At 38.8% G+C, this 25,172-nt stretch overlaps 1 protein-coding gene across 1 annotated transcript in view; it reads right to left on the reverse strand.

Moving 5' to 3' along the window:
* MRC1 (mannose receptor C-type 1) overlaps positions 1 to 25,172 on the reverse strand; it is a 95,129-nt gene that overhangs the window by 60,594 nt on the left and 9,363 nt on the right. Inside the window, exons 2-6 of the mRNA XM_029238675.1 lie at positions 20,830 to 21,231; positions 18,231 to 18,404; positions 14,098 to 14,262; positions 5,628 to 5,741; positions 2,324 to 2,470 (exon numbers count right to left, since the gene is read on the reverse strand). Coding sequence (XP_029094508.1) covers positions 2,324 to 2,470; positions 5,628 to 5,741; positions 14,098 to 14,262; positions 18,231 to 18,404; positions 20,830 to 21,231 — 1,002 coding nt within the window. The remainder of the gene's footprint in view (positions 1 to 2,323; positions 2,471 to 5,627; positions 5,742 to 14,097; positions 14,263 to 18,230; positions 18,405 to 20,829; positions 21,232 to 25,172) is intronic.

Genomic DNA, 25,172 nt, shown 5'->3' on the forward strand with positions numbered 1-25,172 from the left:
ACCAATAATGTATGCTTCATAATCCTAACTCTGATATGCTTTTCCAAGCTCTGGTTTATTCGAGTTTATACATAAGGCAGAATGATTAATCCAGGAAGTATAGAGAAATTCAAAAACCAATGGGAAGTGAAAGTTAGCAAGTGAAGCAAGTAAGGCATGTAACCGAGCAGGACCCTAGGGGGCCTTCCTGGGACAGACCCCTCCCCCACATCCTCTGCTGGAGCTCCGCTCTGAAGTACCCGGATAACAGTACCTGATGCACGCTTCCTGAGTTGTTTCACAGATGCTAAAACCACCACCAAATGGAAGAAATTAACTACTTGATGATCAGGAGCGTGTTGGCACCTAAGGACTGATAACATCAACCCCTGGGACACTGCCATGTTCCCTCACCATCAACCAATCACAGAATTTTGCACAAGCTGATCACATACCCTGCAACCCACCTCCCTCGCCTGGACTTTACAAATGCTTTCCTGAAACCCATAGGGGAGTTCAGTGTTTTGAGTACTAGCTGCCCTGGACTCCTTGCTTGGCACCTGCAATAAACCCTGCAATTTCCTTCACCACAACCCGGTGTCAGTAGATCTGGCTTTACTGCACGCAGACCAGCAGACCCAAGTTTGGTTCCGGTAACAGGCATAGCAGAGAAATAAGAATAATGGACTGAGTGCTTGACAATATGAACAAACATTCACAGGAAGAACAAGTGTTAGTATTTCCACTTCATAGATAGGAAACTAAAACTGGGGGGTTAAGGAACAAGGCCAAGTTACAGAATTCTACCTCCTCACCTCAGACATGATAAAACCACCATTCTCCTCACCCCCTAAGTGGTAATTCCAAACCTTCTGAAGGGGAATTATATGAGCTCTTCCAAGAGGGAAGGATTATATCAGTACCACTTCTCGTATGGGAGGAATAGAGGAGATGAAATACAAAAATGACTGAGGTCTCCCTGAGGCGTGCCCACAGCCATAAGGGTGACCCTGTAAAGTCTAATCAAACCCAATAATGGGACCCTCATCTATATCCATTGGAGAGCTCCACCATATTTGTATCCATTAAAATGGCAAACACACCCACTCTTTGATCTGGCAATTCCACTTCTAGGAATAATCACACACATCAAATGACAGATGTATAAAGTTACTCACTGCGGGATTGTTTGTAATAATGAAAACTTGGAAGTAAACTAAAGTTCCATTAACAGGGGACTGGTTAAAAAAAAATATGGTCTCTCCCTGCAATGGCTAACGTACAGCCATAAAAATGAACACAGAAGCTACCTATGTACTGTATGGAATGATGCCCCAAATTGTTATTAAGTGAAAAAAGTAGAGCAAAATGTATCATATGCTGTCATTTGTATAAAACAGACAAAAAGAATTACAAACATATTTATTCATATATTCATAGAATAACTAGGTAAGGCTATACACCCAGACACAGTTATTCAGAGAGGAACTGCAAATCTGAAGTAAGAATTGGAAGAAATTATTATTCTTTATCATGTTGTACCATAGACTTTCTAGCCATGTCAATCATATTTTAAAATAAATGAAATTGCTTTTAAAAGTCAAGGAGCAGAAAAAGTGAAGAATGCCACGCTGTCAGATTTCCCAAGAAGAATATATATATATACACACACATAAATGACCATGAAGTATTAAGTGTCTCTCCAAAAACAGGTGATGGTGAAAAAAATGTATCAATAGTTAGTTTGCTTTTTGTCAATTTGAAGAAAAAAATGCATTCTGGGCTTAGTAGCTTAATTCTTCTATACAATTATAAAAGAGAGCATAATTGCATTTTTTTCCCGCTGGTCTAGCCTATATATAAAATTCAGTGACTACTTCTGGGATGTTTTATTCCATTTTGGTGAAGACTTCAGTGTACATGTTAAACTAAATAACACTGGCGCCCAGATACGCCATTAAATAGTGAGGACGTAATAAAAACATTCCTTTCAGATACTGATTTCCTAGCTTGGATTCCAGTTTTGTCACATGTGCGAGTTTTTTATATCCTCTGAATATCTTTTTCCTCATGTAAAATGTGTGAATAATAATACCTACCTCACAGGGCAGCTGTGAAGATAAAATTTTTATTAATGCTGTGTCAAAGGCTTTGCTCATGCCCAAACACTCCAGCACACTCAGGAAAGGTTAGCAACCACCAAAAAGATATTCTGTAGGAATATCATTAAGTTGATACCATAAATGATCAACAAAACCTGTCATTGCCTACAGTTAGGACTAGACTGTAATTTGATCTTTAAATTATAATATTTTATACACTTCAGATCAAATAGATCACTTACCTGAGGGGATAACAAAAGAATTCAAAGTTGTGTTGCCCTTCTTACAAATATAGCCTAGCTTCTGAACACATTGCAGATTTTCCCATTTAGCACTTTTCCCGGGATTTAGTGACACACAGCTTTTTCCTGGTTCCGCTGATGGACTTCCTTTGGGGAAAAGAAAAAATAAAAGTGGGACTATTATAGGAATTACAAGTAAATAGACCCCCCCCAGAGCCTCGTGCGTTTATCCTTGGCATTTAATGGATCCCCACCCTTTCTGCTACACATTCACGAATAAATATTTAGTGCCTGCAGAGCAAAAGACATGTTGGGTGTCTATTCGTTTTCTCAATGTTGGATCATTCCAATACCTGAAATGTTGATTATATAAGTTTACTTCTTTGAAATAAATTTTTCCCCACAATATCAAACAATAAAGCTAAACCTTAAACCCTGAACAATCTTCACACTGGGTTATTTTACGTATGATAGGGGGGTAAATAACAAAAGAACACACGATGTTCCAAATCAGCCACATTCAACATTGTCGATACCTCCCCAGAAGCCTAAGTCAAGCTAACTGTGGACCAGCCAGAGAATTTCTGGACATGGGAAAACCTTCTCCAGTTAGAAAGAAGAGGCAGGAAAGAAGGCAATGCGAGGAGAAAGAGAAGGAAAGAGATGCTAGAAACAGCAATGTGCCGTAGTAAATGCTGATAAAGTACTCCCAGAGCTCAGACTCTCTCTCAAGATTTTCAACTCAGCCTATTGAAGAATACTTTTAGCAGCTAACCTCTCATCTCACTGCTTACTGGAAACGGATTAAAGAACCAGGTCAGGTCAACGTTCTTAATGCAATCGATACATGCATAGATGCCCACATTTCTCATGCTTTTCCACCACTTTAATAAATGATTTTGAAACCAGTGCTCTAAAACCTTCCTCCATCTCACAAGAGAAGACAGGGTGATGAGTCACATTTTGTCAATGATTCTTCTTTGTGACCTCTGACATGTTTAAACCTGGACCTGGACCACATTTTCCCTTCCCGAAAGATGGGAATCACATCACCTGCTCCATAAAGGCTTTGTCAAAAACTTTTGGAAGTTGCTTGAACAGCACACAAAGAAAAAATTGTTAGTGATAAGGATAAAGATGTTTTTTAAATGTGTTGATAGTATGACCAAAATTCCCGTATAACTGAACTAACAGATAAGGTACCAGCACTAGAAAGAAACTTTCGGAAGCAATAATGCATTTTACAGCTAACGGTTATTATCTAATATATGAGCTGGTAAATCATAGTAAGACAGTTATTTATCAATAGAACACAAGACCTACTTTAATAAATCAACTCTTTGTCTTTAAACGGTTACTATAGTTATATATTTGAGTTCACACTTCTATACCTTTTGTGTAAACTATTCTCACTTCAAATGTAGATGTATTTTAATAGATGCTTTACTTGTTAAGTACTCAGTTGAAGGCTGATTGAACAACTTATACAATAACAACTTCTAATGTTCCACAAGGTTTCTAATTTTCATTTGAAGAAACTCTCATATTATTTCAGAAGGTGGTTTAATTTTGCGCCTACTCCTCAGGAATTGGTTTAATAAGGAAGGATATTTCTTTTCCTTTCTCATTAATATTCCAATTTTATTCCTCACTTTCACAGAATCTAGACCCCTCAATTTTCTCACTGAACTCTCAGAATGCAAGTGGTTAAATATTACAATAATCATCACTTAAAACTGAGTAATAAATAAAATGATCTGCCTACAATAATTAAGCAGCAAAGAATAAACTCTAATCCCCCAACAAGTGATTATTATTGTCTAATGATCTGACTAAGCCAACTGGCATTCTCCAATTTAGTGTGACTGAGTCAGTAAGTAGACATATCCAATTCTCACTCATAAATAGCACCTCTTATATTCCCTTGCAGCAGTGTTTACTTACCATATTCCAGAGGAAAGCAGAGCTGACAGCCCTGTAAACATCATGCACTGAAGGAGTCCATTGAAAGTCAAATTTCATAGTAAAATCTAATCAGTTTAAACCGACGTATATGCTCTAAAAATTCCCTCTCATGTTTTAGCATATTCCGAATATTATCTATTTATTTCAAAGTTTTTAATACCATAAGTCGGTAACATGGAAAATGTGGAGAGTTTAATTTTCTAAGCCAAATGCAAAAACCGTTTGATGGCTTTAAAAAAAGAAGTCTGATCATATGAAGAAAAACCACACCAGTATTTTCCATAGCAGAACTGGTAAATGAAAATGTGACCCGTCCTTTCCCACACCTACGGGAGACATCACTAATCCTTACTTGCACACTTTCCTAATAAATCAAGATTAGTACAGGATGGGGCCTGGGTTGGGAGTGGAGAATCATACTCAGAAGAGTGCCTTAAGCAGCCACTAACAATGGTTGGTACTGGTGAATAAGATGAAGACGTTTTGTCATCATTGGTCCTTTTGTTTTCTCAGAATAATTTCTGTATATGTAAAACATCTTTATCATCTAGTCTCCTTTTATGTTCTGTTACCTCTATGTTACAACAATATAGAAATAATTAGCTCAGAGTATTTTCTGTCCTCCAAAAAATGGGAAAGCCGTTGAAGGCTTGATCATCCCCTGTGTTTTTCTACAATTAAACTACAAACTGTCAACAAAACTGCTCATGAATGATTATGCTAGTATGGAATATTACAATCTGTGGCTGGTACTATTTTTAATCCAACTCTAGTCGATTAAAAATAGGAGAAAATGGCTTCAACACAGACCTTCAGATCATTATAACGATGACAGAAATACTGCAAATATCTCATGGCTCAAGATAATGAGAAATTCTCCAGCCTGAAACAATTTAAATTTCTTAAATTCATAGTGTGTGTGAAGATATAAATAAATATGTACAAAATCTTTGAATATACTATGTAGCATTATATATTATATATATATATCATAAATATAAAATCAAATTTTTGAATATAATGCCTAGCAAATCAAGGATGCTCTGCGAATATATACTTTAACAGAGTCCTCTATTGACCTGTGTGATTATCCTTCCAGACAAGACAGGTCCTTATCCCAGAAAGCTGGAATAACCTTATGGTGTTAGAGTATTCAAATCTAGTTGGCAGGTTTCAGAGCAAGGTGAGAAATAAACTGTACCTGATGAAATCTCCCAGTTCTTCTCTTTGAGATCTACATGTGAGCTGATGAAGGTCTCCAGGGTACCTAGCTAAATTAAAGGCAATTGAATTCAACCAGCTTAACGCCACCAAGTTAATCAGATGAGCTTAACCCTACCTGGTAACCAGTTCAAGTATCGGAACGGACTGCCCCCACTCCACTGCCATCCACTGTTGAAACTCAGACTGTTCAGTCCAATCCAGAGTCCGGAAGTCAAGGAACTGGTTAACCCTTTATGACAAAAGCAAAACAAAAACAAAACTGACATTCGGAAAAGATGGTGAAATCAAACTCAGAATTAGGTACTTGAACCAAAATGTACTAGAGAGAAGTAACGAAGATCATGCCGAGCATGTCTCCTTTGATCCTCTCATCAGCGGGAAGCAAGTACAACCATTACCTCCATGGGCATGTAAAGAAACAGAGGTGAGAACACAGATAAGCCAGCAACGGTCTCGCTAAGGGTCTAACCCAGATGTGACCTGGCTTCAGCCCCCGGCATCTTGATGACTTCTATAGGATCGTGTGAATGTGCTTCTAATTTGGAGAAGACTTTCTTTGACTATCGTCAAACAAAAACATGTTTACTTCATTTTAGAGTAAAACTAAGGTTTCTTTTGTACCAAGGTCACCGTTTTCTATCGTGAAAAAGTTTACCACACACTTCAATCTATTTCACTCTCATAAGTTATTACCCGACCTCATATTTTAGAACTTACGCTCAGAATTTTACTCGATGACATTTTAAAACATCCATTTTTTTCCTCATTAAGATGATGATTAAAAACTAAACACTAAGCGCTTGTGCTACTATGAATAACACTTAGGCAGCTCATAAATCATAATTACAATGTTTCAAAGTCTGTGCTAGGCCTGAGATGCAATAAAAAACAAAACAGAAGCAACATGGACCTCAGTCCGCCCAGGTTGAACAACTCTAATGTGTTATTACCTGTAACTTTTTAAAAACCATGGATTTGCTGTTCTCTCTATATTCTTTTTAGTTGATTTAAAAGAATTAATGGAAAGGAAAACTATCCTTTGTCTTAAATAAAATACCAACCTGAAGTGTCTATATACATAAAGGGCAATCATAAACGGACCACTTTATATTTACTGTTCTCTAGAGGATATATTCCCCAGTTACATTTTTCAATGGTGAGAATAACCACTTACTATATTCAGGGCACTGTTTTCGCTTGTTTTCAATCCTCACAAACTCTTATTAGGTACTGCCATCTCCATTGTACAGGTTAGGAATTTGACACCCAAAGAGTTTAGATGTCATGTGCAGAGTTGAAATTTAAACCTAGGTTCTTTTTGGGATTTAATTCCCTGACCAGGGACCAAATCCACGCCCCTGCATTGGAAGCACGGACTCTTAACCACTGGACCGCCAGTGAAGTCCCTAAACCTGGGTTCTTATGACATCAAATCCCAGACCCTTTAGTTCTGATGCAACCAACTAAGCTATCCAAATTCACCGACATTTTCCCCAAATTTTCATTAGCTTATATATACACACATTCATGTCACAAAATCAGATGAAAGGGGATTACAGTGACTCGATGCCCCAGAATCATATCTCACATTTTTTGCTCCCCAATCCCATAAAAGCACAGATCACGTGCTTGGAGAAACGTGACCGGAATGCTGTCAGCTTATCCAGCATCTGGCAGAAAGGCACTGACAAAGGGAGCAGCCGCTTGAGGATACTGACTGGGTTGATACTGATTAGGTAGGTTAATGCTTAATGAACTGAACTGAATCCAATACTGGAGTTATTTACTGAAAAGTAAACCCTATTGTGTAATTTCTTTAAAGTAATAAAAATGGGATGAAATTAACTACTAGCACGTAAAAAGTCAGTGAAAATTAATTCAGATTCACTTATCTTTATCAAGTGTTGTAGGAAAAAAAAGTCTGAGTTAGTACAGCTCTTGCCCTTAGGTACTTTATACGCTTTGAGAGGTATCTCGTCCAGGGCCTTCATTTTACAGATGAAGAAACTGAGGACAGAGAGGTTAAGAAACTTGTGGAGAGTGAAACAGAGGATGAGTAAATTAGGACTTGCACCCAGGGTTCACTTTGGTGTTTCCAGTGAATTCAACCCTTGCTTAAATTAAATTTGCCTGTGAGTTACTATTATTGATATAATCATACATTTTCCAGATAAGTTTAGATGTTAGAGCACCTTTAAATAAAGAACCATGAACTAAAAAGATATTTCTGATAAATGTCATCCCTCCCCAGACAACAGTTCATGGCAGAACTCACTCTGGTTTACCTGTGAAGACACAGCATTTGGTTCTCCAAAGTTGGAATTTTACCAAAAAATAAAATACTTATTACAAGCTATGTCAAGGAAATGACATCATCAAAAGGGAAAATCTTAATATTTCTCTAGTCTTAAATCTCTGCAATGAGCATCATCGACTATGACTGTATTCATTACAAAGAAAATACTGATAATGAAGTGATAGAAATTCATTCATAGTAAATCAATTTTATAGTTATTCATCTCATTGATGGTTTCCCTTTAGTTCATTAATTATTTTACATAGTTATTAAAACTCTTTTGAGTACTAAACTATTACTTATGTCTCTTTAGGGTAAATTAAAGAAACCAACAAAAACGGCCATCTCACCTCATTCATGTAAATAGATAACTTATAAGGTGTCAGGAGGAGATGCCTGTCTACTAGTCTGTACCTTAGAAATGTCATTCTAGGATCAGTGTCATGTTGATACTATATTTTATGTTAATAATTATTTTATTAAATACCACTGAACATTGATTTTTTCATAAATTATTTTTCTTATTGACATATAGTTGACATACAATATTACATTAGTTTCAGGTATACTACATAGCGATCTGACATTGCATACATTACGAAATGGTCACCGCAATAAGTCTAGTAACCATCTGTGCCCATACAAAGTTATTACAATATAATTGACCATATTCCTTATGCTGTGTATTACATCCCCATGACGTTGTTATATAACTGGAAGGTTGTACCTCTTAATCCTCTAACTATTTCACCTACTCCCCACCTGCCCTCCCTTATGGCAGCCACCCATTTGTTCTCTGTATCTATGCATCTGTTTTCATTTTGTTTTGTTTTCTAGATTCCATACATAAGTGAGATCAAGAGGTATTCATCTGTCTCTGACTTACTTCACTTAGCATAATACCTTCTAGATTCACCCATGTTGTCACAAATGGCAAAATTTCATTTTTTATGGTTGGGTAATATCCCATTGTATGTATGTATATATACCACATCTTCCTTATCCATTTGTCTATCAATGGACACTTAACATTGTATCCACATCTTGGCTATTGTAAATAACACTGCAGTGAACACTGGAATGCATATGTCTTTTTGAATTCGTGTTTTTGGTTTTTTTCCAGGTAAATAATCAGAAGTAAAATCGCTGGACCCCATGGTAGTTCTATTTTTAGTTTTTTGAGGCCCCTCCATACGGTTCCCCACAGTGGCTGCACCAGTTCACATCCCCACTGACAGCACATGAGGGTTCCCTTTTCTCCACATCTTTGCCGACACTTGCCTTTCGTTGTCTTTTTGATAATAGCCACTCTAACTGGTGTGAAGTGGTATCTCACGATGGCTGTGATTTGCATTTCCCTGATGATTAACGATGTTGAGCATCTTTTCATGTGTATGTTTTCTTTGAGAAAATGTCTCTTCAAGTTGTTTTGGTTTTTCTCGGGTTTTGGGGGTCTATTTTTGATGTTGGGTTGTATGAGTTCCTTGTATATGTTGGATATAGCTATTCCCCAAAATATTCTGGTATGTTTTAAAACTTATAATAAAATACGCATATCTAAATTTTCAAAACTATAAATTTTTGAACAGAACTGTAGGAATAAATAAATTAGATTTTGCCTGAGATTGCTTAATTAAATTACTATGTTTGGCATGATGAGAAAAGATGATCACTCTTTAAGGAAATTATCCTTTGAGACTCTCCTTATCTACTCTAGGTACTCCTAGGCTTGTTTTGAAGAATTAAATTAAGTAATACTTCTTAAAACAGGGCCTAGTACACAGTATATGCCCAATAAATGTAAGCTATTGCTATTATTAATATTATTATTATTGTTATTACTCCATGTTGAATTCGGGTTGGCAAAAAGTGTGATTTACAAACAAATTTCAAGCTTTGTGTTAAATATATCACTTAAAGCTGATGAGTGTCATCCACAACTTTTTCTCTAAAGTGTTTTTAATTTTATAAAGAAGATGACCAAATTTTCATTTCTTTTTTTTTTTTTTTTTTTTTTTTTGCGGTACGCGGGCCTCTCACTGTTGCGGCCTCTCCCGTTGCGGAGCACAGGCTCCGGACGTGCAGGCTCAACGGCCATGGCTCACGGGCCCAGCCGCTCCGTGGCATGTGGGATCCTCCCGGACCGGGGCACGAACCCGGGTCCCCGGCATCGGCAGGTGGACTCTCAACCACTGCGCCACCAGGGAAGCCCCCAGATTTTTTTTAGTATTATTACACAAAGCATCAATTCCACATGCTAAACTTTTTAAGGTTTAATTTTCCTGTATGTATCGTCTGAAACAGTTTATACCTACTTTTGAACTTAGCTGTAATAGAAGACGTATTACTGTCCAATAGTACGCTGTATTGTTCTTTTCTATACTGTGGTCCAACTTGTTCTCCACCCAGCACCATACGGAAACTGGCAAAAACAATCGAAGTAACTAGCCAATTTCACTTCCTATATCTTATTTCAGTTCTATAAATCCGAATCCTATGCAGACATAGTTATAAATCTGATTCAGGAACTGAGGATTCAATAGGGTGTCCCAACATTTTTGAGGGTAGAAGAGATGATGAAATGACCCTGGGTGATATAAGAATTGGCCGCTGGGCAGAAGCCGTTAACCCAGCAGATAATGTGAAATCAGATTGCCAGTTTAGAATAAATTTACTGGAGCAAGGAGCCGCTGACATCTAAATTAAAGGTTCCCTTTAGTGCTTTGGGGGGCCACCAGATCCTTGCTTATTTTTAAGTGAGACCCTGTCAGAGCGTAATGGAAAGACAGTGCTGAATTCCAATTCAGTTATTTTCTGAACGGGCGGCATTACGCAAAATTCCTACCTTCTCCCTCCTAATCTGTTATCTATAAAGTGGGGACAATATTACTCATTTACAAGGTTGGTGTCGGCTTTAGAAATAAAGCTCAGTGTCTGACACACAACAGCTGTTTAATAAATAACAGCTAATTTGATCTCAGAGTCATAAGAGGCTTATACCTTTTAGAAAAATGAAATTTACTACTCAAAATTCTCACATAAAAGAAATCATATTTTAAAAGCGTAACTATGTGTGGTTTTTAAAAAATGTTAGCGCACTATTTTCCAGAATGGAGTAGAGGTCAATCCCTCACTCACCCCAGGATTTTCTAGTCTTCCCCAATATATGCCGATAAACCCCAAATGTCATGAATATCTTCCCTCTAGAAAACAAAAGTCTGGTTTATTTTTTAAATTCCCCATCAGACTTTTTTTGTCCCCTAATGCATGGCATTTTTGACTTAAAGAAAAGCAGGAAATATTACAAATCTCATTCGAGAAGTCATTCCTACCCGGATTTCAGTTAAAATTTGCTGACTGAAATTCCGGAGGCTTGGAAGATTCAAATAAGTATCTGAGGTGAACTCAGCCTCCCAATCTCTTAGGGCTTGTTTGCGCTCCTGGGGACACAGTAATAGTCCTTGCTGATTAGAGAAGCATTTCCTGCAGCCAGAAGGCTGACAGCGGGGCCAGGAATGAGGAAGTGAGTGGCCCAGAGATGCTGTCCTGCTCATAGAGCCTCTTTCCCCTAGCAACTGGGGAAGAGTTCAAAAGTAACCTGTGCTCTGTCCCTTGGCTTCCAAAAAGCCAGAACACAAGCAAAACTCAGAAGAGTCAAGATAACACAACCCGCAAACGGATTCCTTAAAAAAAAAAAAAAGCCAAGTGAAACCATTTCAACTCTGAGGTTTCTCTAACCCGTGCAAGCCAGCACAAATCACACCAGGATTGTCTCAACTCATTCTCTCTCTTCCTTAATCACCTACATAAATTTTGTCTTATCTCTGTCTCTGTTTTCCTCTTTTTCTCCTTATTTTTACACATGGTTGCAAATATTGGTCCCTCTTTGCTTTGCCCCAATACTTTGCCCCAATACTGCATACAAAGACCCCAAGGACCAACACAAAACAGAATCACTGAGCAGACAGAGGCGTAATCCCATCTCTGAGCTCACGAATGCCCATAGTGAGGTCGCATTGCTTTTCTATTGTCAATCTCTTTAATGATGGCCGAAAGAAAATGGTGGCTTGCAGCCTATACTGAAAGCAGAAAATTTTTAAATGTTATACTTGGTACAAGAAACATTTCATTACAGTGGAGCTAGTACTCATGATTTAGTCCTCGGACATGGACTAGAAAAGTCTTTCTTACCCAATAATGCTTTATGTATTTCACAAGGTGGTGCTAAAAAAATTCATGTTACATTTTTTCCTGCCCAAAATAGAATGCAATCAACATCTTCAAATTCAATTAAAAAATAATAACTTATAGGAGAAGTGTGTTCCAATTGATGGAGAGGATCACCCGCAAAGAGCTGGAGAAAGGGAATCCTAGGTGATGAGACAAGGCTGGGGACAGCTCTGTCCCTTGTAACAGTTCACACACACTCTCCCACTGCAGCACAGCAGCCTCAGGTAATCGCCCCCAAGGTCCCCCAGCTTCACAGAGCCGGGGCCCAGGCGGTCAGGCTCCTGAGTCTATGCTCCTTACTCCTGAGCTCTGCTGCCTGCTATCCAGGCAGAGGCAATCTGTAGGCTTTGCTGATACAGCAGGTACTGTACCCAGTGCTTTGCCAAGTGGGGTCCCCATCCACTTGCCCTAGAATCACCTGGAAATTTGATAACATGCAGATTCCAGGACCGCACATCATACCTACTGATCTACAGTCTCTGGGGTTTGCACCCAGGCAGCTTCACTTTAACAAAGTTCCCTGGTGACTGATAAGCAACTTCACACTTAAGAACTACTGTCTTCTCACCATAAACTGACCACTGGTCCAAACGTGAGGCTGAAGTTCTAAATAATGTTTTTTCTTGTGCTGCATCCTCACTTGTCAGTCAGCAAACATCCCTTGAGACTGTCTTCCCGGAAGGTTCCGTGTGAATCTCTTTAGGGTTCGGGAGGACATACATATTCACAAGACATTCCTCACGTTCAGCCATCTGCCTCTCAAATCCATTCTCTACACAGCCTTCAATTTGCTTATAATTTGTATTTATTTGCTTGTTTTCTTGTCTATGTGTTTTCCCCATTGGACTTTAAGCTCCACGTGGACAGGACACGGCAGGCTTTGGTCACTGCTGTGTCCCCAGGAGCTAGCATAATGCCTCACACAGAGAAATCACCCATCTTGTAGAATGAATGAATGAATAAAATCGAATGTATTTATAGTCCTGTAGGGGAAGTGGGACATATGTAAGTAACCACTGTAAAAGTGGTAAACAAATAAGAGAAAGGCAGATGGAAATAGAGAAGACTGCATTTCCACTGTATAAAATGTGGGGAATTCCAGGTACAAGAAATGCCATGGGGACAGATGTGGAGGTGAGAAAGTATGAGACATAGACGAGGAACCCAAAAGTTTTCTCTTGTCAAGACTGCGAAATGCACAAGGGGAACAGCAGTCAGTGGACAGGTGACAGCCCCTGAATGTCAGGCAAAGGTGTGTTGTTAATTATTTGATAGGAAATGAGAAGCCACTAAGAGTTTTCGAACATGGTGGTCACTGGATCCGAGATACTTTCAGCTAGTAAGCAGGGTCAGGGTGAACGGGAGGGAGGGGATTAGAGCAGGGAGTCAAGGATGCTCTATCTCCCACACTCGTTTCTGGTCCTGACCTCTCCGCTCCTCAAGTGTGGATTGCAGAAGCTAAAACAGACCCTCTCATCTCAAGCAAACATTGGCCCTTTTCATCTTCACAACCTCATAAGAACAAATGCTAAAAGAACAAACATTGTAGAAAGAGTATCCATAAGACCTGAGAACCATTAGAGTCTGGGAATTTGAAAGACAGGAGGCAAAAGGACGGCTCTTCACTTGTCCCTGTTTGTGGTGGCAGCTCTTCAGTTTATCATGTTAAATTCTCCCACGCTAATGGAAAACCAATGGCTTCAAGCTAGACCTAGAATATTTGACCAGTATGGCACCCGTGTCTTGTGTCCAAGAACGGCATCGCTAACTGATTGTAGCATCTTCTACTCTGAGCCCAAATAAATCCTCCAAATCGTTCTCAGCACAAGTTCTAGACACTGACACAACGGACAGAAGAAAGTTGGCTCATGAGTTGAAACCTATTCGCCATCCCAGGTGTCTTTTTCAGGGTGCACATTTTCAAACCCTCTGCACCATCTGCTTAGGACTGACTCTATCATGATGTCTAGAATTATTCGTGTTGCATGCTTTTAAGTTAAACTATACGGAAATAAAATAATCATGATTTCACAACTTTGTTTTCTTTTCACATCTTTACCTGTCAGGTATGTCTGCTCATGTATCTCTGTGATGCTCAAGAGTTCGGCATTCTGTTGCTGGCAGCTCTTCCTCGCCTGGTGCCAAGTTAAAGCCGATTTGGAATTTATCTGGTAGGAAATGCTGGTCAACGGATCTTTATTCCATAAGCTTTCACTGCCCTCGACTGTAAAAGAAGTCAAAAGGAATTGACTACATTATGCATGGAAAGAATTTTCAGTGAACAATATCTTTCAAACAATCTTGGTAGCATTATTGCCTAAAGCATTATCTTTTCCTTTTTTTCTTTCTTTTAATCAGTTTTAAAGTGACTATGAGATTTTCTTTACTCCTGAAATGAAGAGGGGGAGTTTTCAAAGATCGACCGCATTCCATCTCCTTCATGTGCCTCCAGAAAGACAGGGACTCACCATCTCTATTTTTCCATTAGGACATTTGAGATCAGATGAGTTGGGAAGTGAGACAAATACACAGACTAAGAATAGAGATGCCAGCCCAACTTCCTTAATCTAGAAAAACAATAATAAAGGGAGAAGAGAAAATAAATATGTCTTCTCTCAGCAATGGATATTTCACCTGTACATTCTAGTTTGGTCTTTTTAGACCAAAGACACAGGCATTAGAGGGGAAGGTCATAGATTCCACAGACAGACTGACCAGGACCTGCCTCCAGACTCTGTCACTCACTGGTGAGTCGACCTTAGTAAATTGTTAACCACCTCTGGAGTCTCATGTTCTTATCTCTAGCACGTATTAAACACACACGTATTAAACATGGCAATAGCTGATTGTTAGCTTTTCTTCGCTCAGAGTAAAACACTTTTTAATTCAAAATTTTTTTTTAAATTTAAAAAATTTTTCCCTTATTTTTTCCTTTGCTATTTTATGATTCCCAATATACTCTATAAATGTGGCTACAGTCTATGAAAGGCCAATAATATAGATGGATAAATATTATCGATTGCATTTTACACATAAGATGTTTGAGAAATGAGTCAACAGATGAAATATTTTTGTGTGCTTCATGATATAAAAACTTCTCTTTTGTCTTTTTAATAACGTAAAATTCTACTTACAAGTCATGTGAAGTCATAATCCTTTCATTTATTTATAAGGAAAAGATTACGTAAACTCTCAAATTTTCTGAGGAGTATTCAACTTGCTAACAAATTGGACAGTTGTCCGTGTGTATAGAGCCTACACCATATATATGCATACAGCCAACATTACACATACACATATAGCCCACACTTTATATATGCATGTAATTGTGATTCTTTGTATCTGACAAGGAAGTGACCTTTTTCATATACTTACCACACACTATGATATGAAATTTGTGGTTCATGAAACACCAAAGAGGAAGAAAAATATATCAACATTTCATTTGGGCAACAGCATAGACATTTCTAAGATGTTTTAACTATAAAATTATTATATATTCACCTAAAAATATATTTGAATTAGTAATGTTAAATTTAAATTGCCACAGTCTGAGGTCTTACTAGTTTAATGTGCAAATGGATTCTTCGTCCTGTAAGTGAGATCACTCAGATGAGACTGGTTTGAGGTTTACTTGAAGTCGGAGCTATTTTAAACAAATATTTTTAGAAATTTGGAGGTTTTGCTTGTAGTGTGGTAGAAAGTGTGAGATATAAAAGAAGGAAGGGATGATTTTCTCATCCAGAAATGAAGGAAAGGGCTACAAAGGACCAAAGAAAGAAATGCAATTTGATGCTTCTCTTCATTTAAAGAAAGGGTATTTTGCATTTTCAATCAAGGGATTAAGACCTATTTCTCAATGCATGCATAGGTTTGCTGACTCTGTATCTCCCCAGATGGTTCAAATTCCCACAGTAAACCAGCATAACTGACTCTGAAAGCTAAAATTGCAAGCTATGGGGAATTGAGAGAAAGGAGTCTTTTCCTTTTCCTGTTCTCCTGATACTTGAAAATAAACATCTAAATAGAAGGAAAACATTACAATAAACACTACAGAGGGCAATGAAGAGCATGTACTGAGTGTCAATAGGTCAACAGCTGGGACCTCGTCTTCCTGTATTGAATCTGCTAGTTTAAGGCTAACATAAAATAAAATGTTCTTTTGAAAAAAACACACAAAGCAAAGACAATGAAAGAGTTTGGGAAAATGCAAAGCCCTTCAAGAAAGGCATGGACTGTATAAAATGTGCTTTAAAATTGTAATGCATGTTGAAATCAAAAGTGTTTTAAATTTCCAGTTATTTTACCTTTACAATTAACTAGGCCAAATATATAATTTGCTTTGGAAGACATAAATTGGAACCAATGAGACTAAAAGCTTATTCTAGAGCCTACCCAGTTTATCTCTAAAACACATGTCTAGCCAAGGTGTTGTTTTTTTTTTTATGATTAGTGGCTGGCCATTTGTCCTCCATTTAATGATTCATTAAATCATACATGCAGCCAACAACGTCCCTGTCAACACCATGTAAGTGCAGGATGTTATAGCTGGACCCGTGAGATCTGTAGCCCCAAGACACTCCATGATAACGGATTTAGAAAATACCATTCCTACAAAGTCCAGAGGAAGATGTTTCTCAATCACTGAAAAACAAGTCTCGCTTTATCTTATGAGGAAAATGTTCAGTTTTGTTTTCAGACAAAAAGCCTTCTAATATAGAGATCAGACATCAGTCAACCTTTCATGGGAATCAAACCTTTAAAAGTTGTTATAAAACAGAAATGCATTTACCTCACCCAAGAATGGGAGAGCGGTTCCACCATGAACACAGGAAGACTGAGTTTTTGTGAGTATTCACCCAGAACTGAGGGACTGGACCCAGAGGGGAATTACAATAATCTATGGGGCTGAGAAATCAAATTAATTTTTAGTAAGATGTTTAGGGATTAAAAATCAAAAGAGATAAATAAGCACAATTCTTGGAATTCTGTCTTTAACTTGACAAACTAAGATATGTTTGTAAATTGGACTGTTTTTTACAATAACGCTTGGAATGCCGCGATGGTATGTGGATGTGTGATCCTGAAAGTTTAGTGGGGTACGCGGCACTATTGCAACGCAGGTGACCTCACAATCAGCCCAGGCTGTATCTGAGGCTCTGACCCAGCGCCCGCCCCTTGGCAGGACAGCAGGAAACAGGAGCTCTGATCCACAGAGTCTGAAGTAGCAAGAGGTTGGGGGTAAGAAGTTCAGGGGGAAGGAAAGGAAGGCCGATGCTGGCAGCAGGAGGAGGGTGTGGGTGATGGAGAGAGGGAAGCCAAGAACACTTCCTCCTCTGTCTTCTTCAGCCCCATCCCTGCCTTCCAACACGAATGCCCTCATCCACCCCACCCAAAACCTGCTGCCCTGCTTCTTTATAAATTCTAGAGCATGGAAAGGACACCAAGAATTTTTATGGCCCCCTCACTTCAATACGATGCAATGCCACTTATTCTGCATCATTGCAATAAGACTTACATTTTCATTTTAAAACCCCTCCAAGCATAGACATAACTGACTTCCACTGAAGCTATGTTAAATTAAATAATAGTCTTCTTAAACTTAATTTAAGAAGAGTAGCATTACTATCATTTTCTCAGTGAGGAACCCCTTTTCATTACATTGACACAAAATTCAGGAGCCACTCACATCTCTCTCTCTCTCTCTCTCTCTCTCTCTCTCTCTCTCTCTCTGTCCATCAAAACCAAGGCTGTGGCATTGCTTAAATTCTGTTTTTGATGTATAGTTTAATAAAGGTAAATCATTGGGGGGGGTTGGAAAATGGGATGCCCACCTGTGGCATTAAGTATATATTGCATCATATACAGTATAATTTGCCCTGAAGTCTTAGAAAATAACTGACAGTAACGGTGGAATTTGAGGAGAAGTAGTAGTTAGTGAAAATAAAGGGGTCATTTGAGGCAGCCTAGGGCTGAGAGTCAGAAGATCTGTGCTCTTGTCTTTAGCCAATATGGATCACTCCCTCCATTATAAAATGGGACAATGACATCTGTAGAGGGTTGTGGTGGGGTATGATGAGAGAGGAAATGAGAAGTCACTTGGAGGAAGAAATGTTCTCAGTAAACACAAAGTCTGATCACTAGGTTGCATACTAAACGTGGCAAAATTGTCTTGATGATAAAGTTACTTACATTTCAATGGACAATATCCAAATAGCCTATCCACGTCATAATCTGTTGTGGTTCCACACCAGAGCCATCCATCTGATCGCCCAGCAGTTGTGCAATCCGCATACCACTTGTTTTCAAACTTGAATGGAAATGCACAGGTTGCCCCATTGGCATTGCCCAGGAGTGTGTACATGGCTAGAAGAGACACATTGACTTGTACTTAGAATGGATGTGAATCTCCTGAACGATTACTTTCCAATCACAAGGTTACTGCAAGGATCGGTCTTACGCTTCTGATCACAGCTCTTACACTAACACAGGGAATTCCTTTGTATTTCCCTTCTCTTGCAACTCCTGTCTTTTGCTGGATACGTGTGTCCTCGGGAAAAACTCTAGCACCACTTCTATGCTGCTGTCTTTTGCAATAAGATTTTCCTCTTTGCTCTCTTGAGCCAAAAACAGTCAGCTCTACTGACAACAACTTTGACTTCTGCATTTCCTCCAAACAGGGAAAAGGCCATCCTTCCCCTCGGTTGGAATCAGAGAATTACTGAATCTCTAGATTGAAAAATGACCTTATAGTTGTGTAACCCAAACACACAGTCAAAACTTCAATCCCCTCCAACCACTCCTGTCCAGCCAGGCTCCGCTTGAGTCCCTCAACAACGGCTACGAGAAAGGGTAGGAACTTTAGCATAAATCTCCAATTCACATCATGGAAAGAAATCACTTAAAACCCAAACCCGTCACTGCACTCAACTGACTCTTCCTCTTGAGGGCCACACTTGCAGACAATCCTCAGATCCGTCCAAGTCTACAAAGTCTGAGTCGATCACTCAAAATTAAATCCTTGGCCTCAGACAGTTTTCTTCCCCAAGTTTTCTTCAGAGAGACAAAGACTCTGCATACATCCTCTCTGCATTGTCTTTACTTCTAATGCATATTCCAATGAATCGATTGCAAGATCACTCTGAAGGGCTAGATCTTCTAGCAGGAATATCTTTTAAGTATTGGGAGAGACTTAGGGAGTATGCAAAGTGTGGTCAATGGACCATCTGCATCCAGCCACACAGTATTGATAAAAATAATTCAATAGATTCCTAGGCCCTTCCCCCAATATGCTAATTTAGAATCTAGGTGGGGGGGGGACCTTGGGATCTGTATTTTTAACAAGCTCTCCAGATGGCTATTAAGCATCTTAAAGTTTGAGAACCACTATCCTAAATCCTATGCATATTTTTCTCAAAGCAAACAGAAGACCAGAAAGTAGGGGCAGGGGGTGGAGAGAGGACTACAGAACTTCAGCGATATCTTTTAAAATAAAATGAGAATTCTGATCTCTTAACACCAAACTTTCTTGTGTTGGATTCCTCAATTAGAACTATTGTCCCACCTGTGGAATTTGACTCAGTCAAGTTTGGTTCACCCTTGTCCTGCCCTATCATTTTCTGACAAGTTTCTCCTGAAATGCTGTGCTACTTAGGTTGCCTCTTAGGTAATTTCTAAACCTACATTATGTTCAGTAAAAGCCTTGGGATAACTTCTTTCTGAGCCCTCCTTCGCATTCTTCTTCAGTTCCTACTCTCTTCCTCTCTTTATAGAACATAGAAGGAAAATGGAAAGCTGTCAAATCATCACCTTGCAAAGGGCTGAACTCCGGTGATCTGCGTACCTGCCGTAAGCTAAGTTCAACCAACCTTTGCAGCCTCAGTAACATAGTAATTTTGCAAACAGCTTAATCTCTTGCCCCAAGAGGCAGGCTCTTTCTCTGACCTTGAGGTCGTTCTAGATCACACTTCACAGAAATCAAGTGTCCAAACCTGGAAAGTGGTTACAACATCATGTGACTCAAGAAGCCTTTGTAAAGGGCTTCAAGTTCTTTTTTGTTTTATCTTTTTTCTGTGCAGCCACTAGAGAACGAAATTTGGCCAAGATGAGAGAAGACTAGATACTCTGATTTTATTTAACCTTCAAGAGTTGAAGGAACCAACTACATATACAATTATTTCCTGCCCCACGGGTGCTACCACTTTCTAAAACAGCAGACTAAAGACGCCGAAGGTTAGTTTACAAGCGAATTCCTTAGCTTTTCTGATTTGCTGATTACATAATGTCTCTAAATACCCATAAGGTAACAAATAAATTAGAAACATTTAGAAACCAAAATTATCAAGATTTCATTTTACACAGTCTGAATTGGTAAAGAATGTTGTTCCACGGATCATTTGTTCAGAGGTAATGTAAACCAAAGGAAAAGAAACATTTCGTTAAACTCTTATCACGACAATCATACAGTGTAAAATGGAAGACACTGGGTCAAAGATTACAGTGAAAAGTAATTTTTAAAAACGGTAACCCACTATTAAAAAAAAATCTTAGCAAAAGTTACAAGAAATGTCTTCTCATTAATCACAAATAGCTAAAGTATCATTTAGGGCTTTGTACCACATTTACTCATTCACAGAACACAGAATAGCTCCAAACACAAAAGTAATCAATTAATACTCTTCTAGTACAGACTAAACAAGAATATGCTTATTTCCTTGAATTCGTTTCCAACTAAGAGGATGAGAAAGACTTGACAGAAAGGAAAAAAAAAAAAAAATTCCAAGCTTCTTACCTTCATAACCTCTAGAGCATAAATCATCTGTGGTTCCATAAACTTTCCATCTGCTCCATAAACCTGATCCCCTGTAAAGCATAATGTTCTTTTCTTGTCTATTGCCATAGTTAAAAAATAAATCTTCTCCCTTGATTCCCAAAAGCGTGTCATTTTTGCATTCCCATCTCTGAAATTCACTCTTGGAGTCACAGGCATACAGAGTGATGGCAACCCAGTCAGTTTTTGATGGCACCCCTAAGCATAACTTAAAGGCAACACTCATGATCTGTGATTCAGACACCCATCGGAATTTCTGCGCTTCGCTGTCTTGGTTGCAAACTGCAGTTTGAACTGCACTGGGAGTTAATGCTTCCACGCAGCGCCTGTGATCTTCATTGTATATTAAAAATTGCCTAGTGTCTGTTAAAAAAAGAAAGAAAGAAAGGAAGGATGCTTAAGTGGATACATAGGACAAAGACAATATTTTAGGTCAAAAGTTCTCAATGTTTCCATTTCCCGAAAGACCTGTGATCCCAGGAAAAGGGTTGAAATTGACTCAGCCTGGGCCAGCTCTGCTCCCTCCGTGGGTCCCTGAAGCTGGAGAGAGACAGGGTTGAGGGGCCTCTTGGGAGCATGTGGCTGGAAATCTTCAAGATGTCCTAGTTCAGACAAGGAACCTTATGAAAAGACTTAAATGCCTTAAATGCACACAAACTATAGTGGAGTAAACACAAAAGGTAGGTAACGGAGGAAGAAATAATACTCATCTGAGAAAAGCAAATTTGGGGATGAATATAATAATTTATAAAATTAAACACTTGTGTATCCTGGAATAGAATTCTGAAGTCCTACTATCCCTACCCTTTTTGAGATAGATGAAACCTATACCCAGTGATTCTAACTATAACATTAGTAAGGTTTTTCGTATTTAAAAAAACAATTTTGGACTTCCCTGGTGGCGCAGTGGTTGAGAGTCCGCCTGCCGATGCAGGGGACACGGGTTCATGCCCCGGTCCGGGAAGATCCCACATGCCGCGGAGCGGCTGGGCCCGTGGGCCATGGCCGCTGGGCCTGCGTGTCCGGAGCCTGTGCTCCGCAACGGGAGGGGCCGCAACAGTGAGGGGCCCGCTTACCGCAAAAAATAATAATAATAATGTCCAGCAAATTTGTGAGCTAAGTGTCTTCTGGGAAGCCCAGAGGTCTGGGCAACGAGAGAAGTTTTTTTGTTTTCTTTCCCATCCAACAATAGGTAACTTGGACACCTAGTGTCTTTCATTTCATTGGCACATTCAACCTAACCTCTGCATAACAAAAAGATACAAAAATGCGTTTGACAGTGTTATAATTTGTGAAGTTTGCAGTAAAGGTTGAATAAACGTAGGTTTTATATCATTTAAGGTAGTATTTATGAGAGTAACTTTATAAATAACAGTTTTTTTATACTTGTAATTTGGGGCTGGTACTTTAAATAAGTATGTATAGATAATTTATGCTTACAGTACATAGCTGCTAGCTGGCAAAACTCAACTTCCTCTTGACAAAAGGAAAAAAAAGATCTGGTAAGCATATTTTTGTCCTTTAACTCAAAATTGATTTCATGTTTCATCATGTAAAGTTTTTTTCTTTTTTGTCTATTTTTTTAATAGACAAATGAGAGGAACTGACTACTTTTGTGGCACAAATATAAATTAAACACTTTTTGTGAAGTTTAACTAAATTCTTTCTACTTAAGAGGTTCTTTCAAAATGAGCTGGGACAGTATTACAGATGTTTGAGTGTCTGGCTGAGTGAGCTTGGTATTTTTTTTACACTTGATTTCAACTTCAATTTATTTTTTTTAATTGATTTTATGGAAGTATAAATTGATTTACAATGTTGTGCTACCTTCTGCTGTACAGCAAAGTGACTCCGTTATACATATATATACATTCTTTTTCATATTCTTTTCCATTATGGTTTATCCCAGGATATTGAATATAGTTCCCTGTGCTATCCAGTAGGACCTTGCTGTTTATCCATCCTATATACAATAGTTTGCATCTGCTAATCACGATTTCAATCAGGTCATCCCAGTGAAATTATCAAAGTAATCACAGTGCCACTAAGAGAGGCCTTTGCTTCCACAAGCCAAATTCTATCCACTGTCCTCAGCACTCCGTGGGGTTGGCTCCACTTACACTCGGAGATCAGTCTTGGACTATCAACTTCAAGGTCATAATGGATCTTTGCCTGAAAAGATTATGTTCTCTGTCTGCATCTGCTCTTGTCCACACTTGTTAGAGACCTCTTGCCTCTGTCTTGCCTGGGTTCCTAATTCAGTGCTACTTTGAACCTCTGCCTAGATTCGTTGGCTGGGTTCCTCATGTCTGCTGGTTTGATTTCTTGGAATCGGGACTCGCTAGAGCCTGAATTCAGAAGATCTGCTTCTGCTGGCATCTTTGGGATTGACGCCTGTCAACAGAACATGCGGTGTCGACCAAGCTCCTCCCATCTAACTGAAGGCCTTCCCAAGCTTGATCTTTGTGAGGCAAAATGAGTAACTCTGTGTGTTGGTAATAAAATTAAAATGTTAATAATATTTTGTTTTGTTCACAGTAAAACCCAGGAAATAAGAAGATAAAATGTTCTTTAGAAACAGTTATAGGATAAATTACCATACACAAATGTAAATCTGCTAATCTAAAAAGGTACTGAACTCTGCAAATGTTACCATAGATATGTGTAGACTCAGCTATATTGCCCTTTACATTTCATTTGTGTTGGCTATTCCACCTGTTATTTTCCTATCTAGACTTACCTTCCACATTTCACAGTTATTCTCAGTACCATCCCAACAATAAATCTCTCTTCCACCTCCTACTTCAGCCATTTGATTTTACTGTTGAGTGGCCAACACTTAGTAACTGTCTAAATTCAGTCAACCAGCCAGTTGATAACCAACCATTTAAGGTAAGGTGCTTGGAAGTCATATTGCATGAATAGTGTTCCTCTTTCAGAATTTTTATACTTACCTGACTTTTATTTCATGTACTTAATTTTTGTCTGTAGTTCCATCTTCATTTCACTCTAAATATGATGGCATTTAATGAGCAAACATCCAATATTCTCTTTTTCATTAATGACACCATCATCCACCTAGATCCATAAGCCAAAAACCTAGGAGTCATCTAGATTTCCAGCTTTCCTTCACTTTCTAGGACAACAGTAGAATCTGTTGGCTCTACCCCAACACATACCATGATGGTTCCTTTTATGTGTCAAATTGGCTAAGACATGGAATGCAAATATTTGGTCAAATACCAGTCTGGATATTGCTGTGAAGGTTGTTTTGGGAGGTTTTCTGTTTTGTGTTCTGGTTCTAGATAAGGTTCACATTTAAAGCAGGACTTTTAGTAAAGCAGATTACAGCCCATACTGTAGGTGGGCCTCATCCAATCAGCTGAAGGCCTTCAGAGAAAACACACTGAGGTCCCCTCCAGAAGAGGAAATTCTATCTCTAGATTGTCTTTGGACCTGAACCGCAGTATCAACTCTTTCTTGAGTTACCAGCCTGCCAGCCTCCACCACTGCACAAGGCAATTCCTTAAAATAAATCTCTCCAAAAAGATATTGACAGATAGATGACAGATAGATAGACAGATAGATAATAGACAGATAGATGACAGATAGATAGATAGATAATAGGTAGATAGATGATGGGTAGAGAGAGACACACACAGAGATACACACACACACACACACACACTCACACACACACCCTACTGGTTCTGTTTCTCTGGAGAAACTTGACTAATACAAATACCCTAATCCATTCTTTTCTCTTCACCTCCACTGCCACACCCCAGACTAAGCCACCATGTTCTTCCTCTGATCTTCCTCACTTTGAAACTGGAATCATCAGAGATAATGCCTGATCTCCCAGTTTCCTGGTTGAGATGGGCTTAACATGTCACCTGACTCCAAATTGTAAACCCTACCTAATGTCATGGAATGTTTCTACTTAGCCATATAAAAGAGTCAGATTTCTCTCTGTTTTGCAATCTCTTTAGCAGATTGACGGTGCATATCACAGTCGGCTTGAATAGTTATTCAATAATAAAATTATTTTCTTTTTCTTCTACTTTCAGGGAGAGGTTTTCTAGGTTAGAAGAGATTTTGCTTTTTACCATATCTCTTCCCACATTTAAACCCTTCAAGAGGACCACTGCACACATGGGAAAAAAACCCTCCAGTCTCCATGTCACAGCTTACTAGATGGGGCTCGATCCAGCCCTGCTGACCCTCTGCTCTCACCTCCTCCCACCCTTGTTCTCACTCACCACCTGCCAGCCACAAAGCCTTTCTGCTCCTCAAGAACTTTA

The sequence above is a fragment of the Monodon monoceros genome, unplaced genomic scaffold (assembly GCF_005190385.1).
Source record: "Monodon monoceros isolate NGI ecotype Baffin Bay Population unplaced genomic scaffold, NGI_Narwhal_1 Super_Scaffold_21, whole genome shotgun sequence".
Classification (NCBI taxonomy): domain Eukaryota; kingdom Metazoa; phylum Chordata; class Mammalia; order Artiodactyla; family Monodontidae; genus Monodon; species Monodon monoceros.